At 42.8% G+C, this 12,107-nt stretch overlaps 1 protein-coding gene across 1 annotated transcript in view; it reads right to left on the bottom strand.

Annotated features, from left to right (window-relative positions):
- The window catches only part of LOC139923304 (peroxisomal succinyl-coenzyme A thioesterase-like), a 51,941-nt gene that overhangs the window by 10,704 nt on the left and 29,130 nt on the right, over nucleotides 1–12,107 (bottom strand). Inside the window, exons 3-9 of the mRNA XM_071914040.2 lie at nucleotides 9,736–9,835; nucleotides 9,186–9,376; nucleotides 7,439–7,599; nucleotides 5,733–5,852; nucleotides 5,376–5,458; nucleotides 5,197–5,290; nucleotides 42–122 (exon numbers count right to left, since the gene is read on the bottom strand). Coding sequence (XP_071770141.2) covers nucleotides 42–122; nucleotides 5,197–5,290; nucleotides 5,376–5,458; nucleotides 5,733–5,852; nucleotides 7,439–7,599; nucleotides 9,186–9,376; nucleotides 9,736–9,835 — 830 coding nt within the window. The remainder of the gene's footprint in view (nucleotides 1–41; nucleotides 123–5,196; nucleotides 5,291–5,375; nucleotides 5,459–5,732; nucleotides 5,853–7,438; nucleotides 7,600–9,185; nucleotides 9,377–9,735; nucleotides 9,836–12,107) is intronic.

Here is a 12,107-nt window from a genome sequence, read left to right on the forward strand (position 1 = left end):
CAGGTGAGTGTGTGTGTGTGTGTGTGTGTGTGTGTACTCACATCCTCAGCAGACTCCACTGTGGCCCAGCTCTGATCATCATCACCACAGACCAATAACAGCGGACACTTTATCGTCCCCACCTAGCAGAGCATTAACCATGAGGAACAACCTTTTATTTAATTTTTTGTTTTTTGTCATTTCTGCCTTTCTTATTATATAGTTTTTTATTAAATGGGTGGGAGAGAGAGAGAGAGACATGGGGGGATGACATGCGACAAAAGTCCTGGGGCAGACTGTAAGCCTAGTCCACCAAGGCTGGCACACCTGTGTCCTAAAGCCCCTTTCTAATTTGAGCGTCCTCTGATCTGGTTTGAGATTCTAGGATAAAAAAACCCTCTCCCTTGCTGTCTGACTTGCTGGTGACAATGCTGCGTCTTGCAAACAGCGACTTCCTGTCAAACTGTCAACGCTCACCGAAATGCTCTCAGATTTTACGTGCATTTTACTGTTTTCTACTTGGATCTTACTTACAACTAACTATGGTTAACACTATGGTGGACAGATCACCGGCACTTAGGTGTGTACGCTGCAAAATGCTGAAAGAGGACTTGAAGGAAGACAGGATTCAGCTCTATGAAAGAGGAGGTAGTTTTACTTGTGGGAAATGCCAATGTTTGAGAAGGCTAATAAAAACATTACACATCAAAAAGAGGACGTCCACAGGCTATCGGAGGACGTGCACAGAACAAAAGAATTAACTTCTTACAAGCTTTACTGACGTTGCTGCTACTCAGGCAAAACATATTGCGGCCTTAAATTCCTCTACTATCTACAAAAATGGGGGACAAGTCACACAAACCAGTCCTGCACGGTGGTATCCGGCCAACCAGCCCGGTATATCGCCGAGGCAGATCCCGGTGTGGCAGAGTTGAAGGCAACTGTTCCCTGGGCCCCCTTCACCTCAGACCCTGGTGTCTCCTACACTGCGCCAGGTATGGTGGACCATCCCTAGTCTAAACCAGAGGCAAAGTATAAGACTCTGTCCTGCTCGACTCCCCTGGCCTCTGATCCATGGTCCCTGGTCCGGGACAAAAAAAAAAAAGCCAACCCCACTTGCACCACAGGTGGGTTGGTGGCCAGGCTCCTGTGTCTCATCACCCACTTTGGTTATAGGCAACTCTATCATCAGGGATGTAAAGGTGAAGTCGGCCAAAACCTGTTGTTTTCCGGACGCCAAAGTTCTAGATATTACTAAAAAAAAATCCCGGCAATTTTAATTAACCACCCTGATGCTGAATGGATTATTGTCCATGTTGGAACAAATGATATTCAATGACAGCAGTCTGAGCTGCTAAAGAAATATTTTCGTCACCTGCTCAACATCCTGAAACAGTCCAAAAAAACATGTCCTAATATCTGGTCCAATTCCCACGGTGGACCTTGGGATGGGGTGCTTCAGTAGGCTGCTGAGTTTACAGTCTTGGCTGTCCTTCACATGTCGTAATCACAACTTGGATTTTATTGACAATTTTAACCTCTTCTGGGATCGCAGAGACTATTTTAAAAGAGACTGCCTTCACCACACTTATGCTGCTGTGTCCGTCTGCAAATGATGTCCCCTGAGCCCATGCCCTTCTGTCAATAGCGACGGTTCCACCATCTCATTAGGGCCTGGGCTGTTGAACCCGATCACCTCACTTCCCTGGCTTTATAATATACCGATACATTTGAGTGTTAGAAAACCTGTAAGGCTCAATGGCTGGCGGGCCTGCCAGCCGGTCATTGCTGCCAACCCAGATAATTTAATCCACATACCTGCTCTCAGTCTAGCCAAGCCCACTCAGTGTTTAAGTATCCCTCAGTCTGTAGGCCACACACCCAGATGGCTCTCTTAAATGTTAGATCCTTATCTAATAAGTCTTTTATCCTGAATGACTAGACTTCCTGTTCATGACTGAGACCTGGCTTAATGCTGGTGAGGTTGTCCCTCTTGTTGAACTTTCCCCAATGAACTGCAGCTTTTTCAGCTCACCCAAGATGTCTGGAAGGGGCGGGTGGTTAGCTGTTGTTTGTAAGTGTGATTTTAAATGTCCTCCTATGCCAGTTAATGAGTGCTCCAGCTTTGCGGTTCAGCTGTTAAAAATTGAGTTGGCCTGTCCTGTGCTCTGTGCCCGTCTAAACCACTTAAGTAAGTTAACGACTTCATGAATCTAATTGAATCATTTAATTTTGTTCATTCTGTAAGTAGACCTACACATGATCATGGTCATACTCTGGACCTGGTTCTGTCTTCAGGTTTTCCCATGGGCAACATCAAATCAGTCAATGTTTGGATATATGGCCACAGGGCAATTGTGTTTGATGTTCCACTACCTCATCAGAGTCTCATGCTGAACACTCTTAAACATTGCTCTCGCTCTATCAACCCTTCCAATTCTCAGCTGCTTTGCCGCTTTCCCTCTCATTGATATATTAGAGGACCCCCCCACCCAACTAAAGCCGCTTTTCCACCGCATGGTACCGGCTCAACTCGCCTTGACTCGACTCGACTCTACTCGCTTTTGGTAGTACCACTTGGTTTTCCACTACAGATAGTACCCCCTTAATGTGCCCCCCCCCCCCCCCCCCCCCCCCCACACACACACACACACAACTGGTCGTCATAGCGACGCACACTAACGTACTATTCATACGTGAAATTGAGTATGTAGTGCGTTAGTATGTGAATTTTGTGTACGCGAGAAATGCCCGGATGTATACTAGATTAGCAAGAATTTCTGAGTATGCGGCGTGAGTTTACTGGACACACTCAACTGCCCCAAAATGCATTGCGTCTCTTCAGACTGCGGAATGGCGGACATTGACTGGCAGTTGGTCCTGGTCCCAAAACAGGCGTTATTTGGATAAACTGACCACATATTGGGAATCTACGTGGTTACTTTCTCGCCTGAAAAAATATTAAAACTTAATAAAGTGACATATTAACAGCCGTAGAGCCAAAATGATAACAGTTTTTAGCCTGCTTTAAAATCCCCGCTATCGCTCCCGGCAATGATGACGATTCTCTCTGACCAATCAGTAGTCTGCAGTGTTTTCACGTCACCTTTTGGTATCGCCTCAGCTCGCTTGGAACCTCGACAGAGGTGCTACCAAAAAAAGTACCAGGTACCTGGAGTAGAGTCGAGTCGAGTTGAGCCGGTACCATGCGGTGGAAAAGCGGCATAAGTACAGAGGAGCTGATGACTTCATTCAACACCACCTGCTCAACTATCCTTGACTCCATTGCCCCCCTTAAGTTTAAAAAACTTGGCTAAATCACACCCCCGGGCTCTGAGGAGAGAATGTAGAAAAGCAGAGCGGAAATGGAAAATCAATAAATTGCAATTTTTTATGACATTTTAAAAGAAAGGCTCATTAGATATCAGGAAGCAGTTAAAACTGCAAGAACTCAATATTTTACTGATATCATATCCAAACACTCCCATAAGCCCAGGGTCCTGTTCTTCACTTTAAACTCAGCTCTTTTATTAGTGACCTAGTTACACCAGCAATGTGTGTGTGTGTGTGTGTGTGTGTGTGTGTCTTTCAGGTAGTTTGGTTGACTGGTATACTCTGTGATAAGCAGGTCAGGCAGAAGGCATAGGGACATGCCACCCTAACTGCATTAGCTTTGAGATCTCACAAACCACTTGTGAAGATTTTCTAGCTTTCTTTGTCAGTAAGGTTCAGAGCATTAGGTCACAAATTATACCCCCTGCACATGACCCCTCAATCACGTCAGTTAATACTGCTACACTAAGCCACTTTGAACCCATTTTTCTCAGATGAGACTTACTACCTGCTCCAGTGATATTATGACATCTAGACTCTTCAAACAAGCTCTGGACACTGTAGGCCCCAATATTCTCTCTATTATCAATAATTCTCTGTGCACTGGCACTGTTCCATCCTGTCTTAAACATGCAATGGTGCATCCACTCCTTAAAAAGCCCAACCTTAACCCCGCAGTTCCTAACAATTTTCGTCCCATCTCCAAACTCCCATGCCTCTCTAAAGTCCTTGAAAAGATCATACTCTCTCAATTGCTCTCCCACTTGAATGGTAATAACATCCTCGATGAATTCCAGTCGGGCTTCAGGTCACTGCATAGCACAGAATCTGCTCTACTTAAAGTGCTAAATGACATACTGCTGTCTGTGGACTCAGGTAACTGTGCCATTTTATTGCAGACCTCACCGCAGCCTTTGACACAGTGGACCATGTAATTTTGATTAACCGGCTTCAGCACATGGTCGGTATTAATGGCACAGCTCTAGATTGGTTTTCCTCCTATCTTAAAAACAGGACATTTTCAGTAAAGATGGGCAATTTTACTTCTTCCTCAGCGGATATCCTCTGTGGAGTCCCTCAGGGTCCATTTTGGGCCCCATTCTTTTCTCTCTATATATGCTCCCTCTTGGACAAATCATACGAAGTACCACATTTCATTCCACTGTTATGCAGATGATAGCCAGCTATACCTCCCTCTTAAACCCAATGATCTCTGCTCTTTAGACAACCTCAGGGATTGTCTGGAGGATATCAAATGTTGGATGGCTTGTAACTTCCTCCAACTCAATGAGAGCAAGACAGAATTGGTAATATTTGGCCCCTGGACTGTACTTCTACCATAACTGGCAACCATAGCCAGTTGTCCCCTTATGTCAAACCCTTTTCCAAGAATCTTGAGGTTTTGTTCGACTTAGACCTTAACTTTGATAAGCAGATCAACTCAGTGGTCAGATCCAGCTGTGTGGCATGTTGTTAATTGTTAGAAGACTGGTATGCAGCTGACAACAGCCAATTTATGACCAAGAAACTGATATCTTGATAATTTTTGAGTTTTTTACCCTGCCTGGCTAGTGGTCTATCAGGCGTACTGCCTAAAGCCTATACATGAGTCACAAAATACGCTGTTTTTTTCAGCATAAACATCGATATGTGTGTTTCATAATGATAGTTTACACTGTAGCCTACATGTTCACCTCAGCCCCTTTAGTGAATCTGGACCTCTGAGTTTCCCACTGAATTTTATTGATCAATTCTACAATAAATATGTAATCAAACAAACTGCATCATATTAGATGTGGACGATGAGGATAATATTGTCCGGATACATCGGCAACCTAATATATCAGTCTAATTCTAGTGTGTGTTAAGAGTACATGTACTTACATCCACTTTCTCACTGGAGTCAGTGGGGATTGGTAGCATCATGTCACGCCATATCATACGGTTCTGCTCATCCAGACGTGCCTTGTGAATATTCCTGACAAGACAAGCGGTTGTTCCTGTTACTCCTAAAATAAAACATTGTGTACTGTATTTATGTTACCACAAAACATGACACCTACTTGTTGATCTGCTGAAATGCACCAAAGACGGATTTGCCGACTACGACGACATGGCTGCCACTGATACAAACACAGCAACGGGGCTGGAACAACACACAATGATACACTATAAGTTACTGGTTCTCCACCATGTGCCATCAAGGCCCAAGAGAGTCTGCAGGTTTTCATCCCAACCAAACACTACAGCCACTGATTTCACTGACTAGTCCCTCCTTGAAGGTGTGTTAGTCAGTGAAATCAGCTGCTATAATGTTAGTTGAAAACCTGTAGACTCTCTGCCCTCCATGGTACATGGTTGAGAACCACTGATACAAGGTCAAACAAAAGAATATTTCCAGGATATTTTCAGTTACTTACACTGATTAAGTTGCTGTAAGCTGCTATAGCGAGGGTCGCTGATGCGCCGAGGGAAAGACCACAAATCCCAACTCTGTCCTTGATCACTAAAGGATACTCCTGGATAATAGTAAATGCTTTCTGTAGGGAGGTAGATAATGTTGATATGACAGGGAAGGAAACAATACATTATGTTTATTTTTAGAAAATAAAACCAACACTACTGCTAGTCCCATTCACATGTTTTGGTGAAACTACACAATTCATGGCATTTGCCTTATTTTGTTTGTCTTACATTCCCTGAAGGGAAAAAATCTGTCAATACCTCTATCCAATTGTATATATACATAACATATTGAAAGAACATATTGAAAAAATAACCCACCCATTAATATCTGTATTCAAGACATTTTAATGCTTTTTAAGGCCTTAAATGATGAGGTGAAGGTCATTCATCTCCAGTGGTACTGGGCAGTGTTGGGCTCATTACTCCAAAAATGTAATTTATTACTCATTACTCGTTACTCTTTTCAAAAGTAATACTATTACTTTACTTATTACTCCCTGCCAACAGTAATTCGTTACACTACTCGTTATATTACTTTTCCGTTACACCCCACAAAATTGGTAATTGCGTCCTCCTCAAAATTCAGACTTTGCATGTGCGTCTCTGTGTGAATGTCAGGGTAATCGCCGGTAAGCGCAGCTAAGAGTCTTAGTACATGCACACAATTTACATTTGACAATGATGTTCTTGTCATCTTTTGTCCCGACAAAGTCAAAGTAATGGGAATATTTCCAGCCGCTGAATGTAAGCGTTTCCATCTTCCAAGCTAGCTTGCTGCTCGTTTTGTGGCAGGTCGTATTGCGACGATTACGAAAATGAATCAACAAAAGTAAGGTTGTAACGAGTTTTTTTGGGGGGTAACTGTAATATTATTACTGAAATTTTATTAGTAATTAGTTACACTACTTGCTACTGGGGAAAGTAATATTATTACTGTAATGCATTACTAGTAACGCATTACTGCCCAACACTGGTACTGGGTGACACACACCTGGACTCTGTACTCACATAACATTTCAGAACAATAAAACACCTGATACACTATACACAGAGTGAGACAGAGGCTGTATTTCAAAATGTAGGGCTCTTCACTTTAAAGTGAACGTAATGAGGGCCACGCCCACCGCCGCCATATTGAAGGGCATTCCAATCCAAAGTGTGTAAAACTTGCCCCTTCAAAGGGCCCTATGTAACAGTCGTTTTCGAAGTGAGCAGGCGATGGTCACTTTGCTCCCACAATTCTTTGCAACGTCACAAGCCTAATCAAGAAAACGATGACAACAATGGCGGCGACCGGCAGCGAACAGTTCACGTACAAGTGTAATCATTACAATAATTTGTTACCTTATGGGAGTTATGCAGTAGGTTTATAACTTACTGTGAAACCGATAAGTGGCCGGTGAAAGCAGTTTATCTCAGTCTCACAACAATCATGAGTGTCTGCCTTGTTGACACATATGCGACGGCCCCGAAAAACGACGTCAAAGGGCATTCCAAACGACCGTTACTTGGAAACCCTACTCTCTGCGGCCCTTCAGAGCTTTCACTATGAAGGGAAGTGACTTCACAGGGTGTAGGGCGTAGGGATTAGCCCTCTGGAATTAAATGTAGCCAGAGAATGAGAAGGTGGAAAAGTAAGAGGTAAAAAAACAACACACACCTCAAAATAGTTTAACCCTATATCTGTCCCGAGCTCATCGAGGGACAGATAATCCAGCGCCATAGAAACATAACCATGGGATGCTAGCAAGGCAGCACGATACTCCACCAGCCCTCCACCCCCTCCCCACAAATCCAACACCCCAGGGAAGGGTCCCGGACCTGAGGCAAGGCGGAAGAGGACACTGTAAGTTTACTCTGAAAAACGAATAATTTCATACAAATAAAACCAGATTTCCCACTGTGATCCTGACGTAATTTCCATGACTGTTCCACAATTTTCCACAACTAAGTCGAAGCGCTTCCATGACCTACAAATGTTCTTCCTTCCTGGTCAATGAATGCTGTTTATCTAAAGGAGTGAACCGTCTGGTTTCCTCTCCAGTTGGGCTGAAAAACAGCTAATGGAATGAATGTGTGAAACAAGCTGGAAAATGCATTCTGGTAAAATCCTGTAAAGTGACCCATTTGCAAAATTCCCTGATATTCCCTGACTTCCCCTGGAGAATTTATCAAATTCCCTGACATTTTGGAACACCTCTTTTTGGGATAGAACGAAGCACAGCCTGACCATTATTTCTTAAAATCAGTGAACTGTCCCCTTTCATAAATGGATGATTGTATAAAACAAGTACAGATCCTGTACAGGCCCCCGGCGCATGTGTTGAATTCCACTAGCTGCGGCCACACTGATCTGTCGGAAAACGGACAGAATTATTGACGGATAGATTTCTGTCCATTGGGCTGTTTTGGAATGCCAACATGGTGGGAGAGGCAGAAATACAGAAGCCTAGCTTTGCTCATAACGGTGCTTCTTCATAGAAAAAAGAAGAAACACACTATACAGTATAAATCAAATAAGAAACTAACCTGGAAAACCTAGTCATACCAACGTTATACCAGGCTTTCTCCGTTTTATTTTTGTTTTGGTCATACCGTTGTGTCTGTGATGGCCACTATTTTTTCCAAAACAAATGTAGGAATGCCTTTGATTGGCCAACAGATGGTTACGAATCCGTCCGTCCAGAAAAAGTTCAATTGGGTTGAACTTTCTGTCTGTCAAAACGGATGGAAATCTGACGGAGATGGACGCATGTTGTCCTGTCCGGACAACAGACAGCTCTTATTGAAAATGAATTGAAATGAACGGAGACGGACAGACACAACAGATCAGTGTCACCACGGCTAACGTAACTTAAATACCACAGGTAATAACGTTAAAGTTTGTAGGGCAGCAGAAAATGTGGATATCTGTAAATTAATGGCAGCGAGTGGGGCTCAGTGTATGGGGGAGCAATGCTCAGATAACACGACACGTTTATCGGTTAAATTACCTATTCCACCAACGTCTAGAGGCCATCTCACGAAGCAACATCTCCCTAAGCGTGCCTGACTGCCTGACTGCCTGACCTGAAATTCCCTTGTGATGCCCTCGGCTGCGTTGTGGTAAAAAAGTCAATGGACAAAATTATACACCACTGCCTCTTCAATCAAGGTAATTTTCAGAATTTTATCCACATTTGCAGTTAAATATTTTTATACAACCATCCATTTCTTAAAGGAGACACTTTACAGATTTACTTAATCATCGTTCAGCTTTGTTACACACTGGTCAAGGGTATCTCAGAAACTAAGGCCCTTTTGATGCTTTGCTGGTCTACCATGTGAAAACCCTGTGGAGCTCTCTGAAATTAAGCAAAAGAGTGAAAGAGAGTGGAAACATGTCTTTTTGGATGATGCGGGTGTACCTGGGGGTATAAAGAGGGTCCCTCTGACTCCTCCCTCTCTGACGTCTATCCTCTGGACGCCTGGTGCCATGTACCATCTCTCTGTGACTACTGAGGCCATGGGAAGACGCTCCCTGAAGCCCTCAACAACATGTCCTCTGTACACAGAGATTAACACCACCATGGGGGTGCGGATATCCATCTTCCTCATCCTGAGAGGCAAAAAGTCAGAGCAAGGAGCTTCTTTTTAACCATTGCCGTATGCAACCTTCGACAATTCAGATTACTGTTAATCAGTGTTCCCTCCAGTCCTGTGCCGTTCCAACCAAATACTACAGCAGCTGATGTCACGGTTAGTTCCTCCCTCTCTGACTGAAGTTGAATTAGTCAGTGATATGAGCTGATGCAGTGTTTTGTGTGAATGAAAACCCTTGCCTAATCATCTAGTGTGAGTTTATTTATGACAGAGACAAAAATCAAAAAATCTGTGAAATATGTTGTTATGTGTGTGAGGTGATGCATTTAAAAATCTGTGTGTTCACAGCCTCAGAGGGAACTGTTAATGCGTTACCTGAGGCCTGTCCGGGTGCCTGGGACAGGGCGCATACTCCACAGCAAACCCATGGTTTCTTTTCCTGTGTACGTTCCTCCAATACTCAAATCCTCAGAAACTACAAAAGCAATAAAATCTTGACTTACAACGACAGTTGTTCATATAGTTTGGTAACAAACAAACAAGTAGAGTGTATGCTTGATTGCTATTGATATGCTTGGAGTGTATGCTTGATTTTCAAGCTGGCTTCACTTGCTAGAGATTAATTTAAAGCTGCTGTAGGTTAAGTTTGGGAGGAAAGAGATAAGATCTTCGGAAATTCAAACAGACACAAGGAATGACACGCCTCCCACTTCTCCTAGTGAATGACAGGAGGAGTGATTGACAGGACAGAGTCACGCCTTCTGACTTCCAAACATTTCACTTCACATTCAAATGAGAATAGTAGAGGAATGGGGCTACCGCCATTTCTGAGATTCTGACATATTATCCTGCTCGTCTTTGGCCACCAAATGTGGTGATTTATTACTTCTAAATAAATGTTAATCCATAAATGTTACCTACTGCAGCTTTAAATGTACCTACATATCCTGCAAGCATGTCCTTTAACCACAGCCATCAAATCAGCTCTAAGGATTTTTGTTTGAAACCATCACTTAAGCAATTTGGGCTTGAGCAATGTTTCCTGAGGGCAAAAAATCCACAAGCAAAGATTTCAATTAGATCCAGAAAGATTTTACTTGTTCAAGAGGAACCAAACCTACCAGTCACTGTGCCTCTATCATCACTGACATAGTGGCCAAAGGCCTCCCAGTAATCCTTATCCTCAGACCAGGGGCGGAAATCACGGGGGGGACAGGGGGGTCCGGATCCCCCCTTCCTGGGACTAACAGAGAGTTGTCCCCCTCAATATATCATTGTAAACATAACTATATAATTTTAAATAATATAATAATATGCATTGAAAGCACTTGTGCTAATTATAGACGCAAAACAATGCGTTTTTAAGTTTCGAAAGATTGAGTCCCTCTCTCATATGCCTCACAGTGGTTTGGTCCACTGCCTACCTGCCTCCCCGAACCCCCACACACACACATTAGCCCTCGGTACGAGTGTGTGTGGAGGATCTCTGGAAGTGTGTCAGTGGTGGCAGACCTCCAGTAAGTAGCTGAGGTTAACTTAAAACAAAGGATGTGTCAGACATTTTTCTTTACTTCTACCACTCAACAGAATAAAACACATTCACAATTGTAACCAGACTACATTTTGTTCGCTCCGTTACCTCGCGGTTGAATCTTGTGCGTCAGCGTGTTGGTACGGAGCAGCCGCGTCTCCTAATGCATGTATGTGTATGGAGGCAGGAGGTCTGTCCACAATTAAAATCATCATAACTCACTGAATTTTCGACCGATTTTCAAGCGGTTTGGTTTGTTACAAATGCCAGACATGTATTTATGATACAGGATAGTTGGTTAAATTAAAATGCGGGATTTCATACCAAAATACTTTATCTTTTGTAGATGGTAACAGTAATATTTCTATAATATAATATTTAAGATTAACTTACCCTATGTAATTAGGTTCTAAGTATATTCTTTTTTTCTTACTGCATGTAAAATGGCTGCCACTATGTTATTTTGTTCATAATTTTGGAAATAAATGAAGACTTAATTAATAAAAAAGACATAATTACAACAAACATTATGTTAAATATAAGTAAGTTTCTGGCAGGCTTCATAGCGTTCTGGACTTGTACACATTGACAGCAAAACATTAGAGATCTGCTTTTTCGGGAAAACAAAATCTAATTAGGCATATATTAGCTTTAGTTCAGTTAATGGGTGTTGCATCTCACCTACTACTGTAAATAACCTGCATGCTGTGTGTGTGTGTGTGTGTGTGTGTGTGTGTGTGTGTGTGTCTATTTGTCAGCCAGCCAGGTCAGTTAAAATGGCAGAGAAAAGAAAAACAGACATCCGATCATTTTTCAATATCAAAGGCAATTTGATAAAATCTTCATAAGAAAGGAATGAAGTGCTTATGGAAATGTTTCATAATGGACCTCTATATACATTTAATACAACAGTGCTTTTGGCGGCACCTTTGGTGTCCCCTTCAGGAATTGCTCTTGAGAAATTTTTCTGTTTATTGTCCCCCCCAACAGTGAAATGAAATATCCGCCCTTGCCTCAGACTGGTGAAGGGAGTGCAGTGTTACTGGAAGTCCTGGAGGCAGATTCTCCACCATCACCTTGAACTTGTTATCCACAAGATCCCGTGTGGGGAAAACAGAGAGAATTGGAGTGACAGTCCCAGACATAGTTGATGATGGTCTGTGGAGAATTGCAAATGAAATATTTGCAAGGGATAGAGATTAAATTAGTGAATAGA

Source organism: Centroberyx gerrardi, chromosome 24 (assembly GCF_048128805.1).
Source record: "Centroberyx gerrardi isolate f3 chromosome 24, fCenGer3.hap1.cur.20231027, whole genome shotgun sequence".
Lineage (NCBI taxonomy): Eukaryota > Metazoa > Chordata > Actinopteri > Beryciformes > Berycidae > Centroberyx > Centroberyx gerrardi.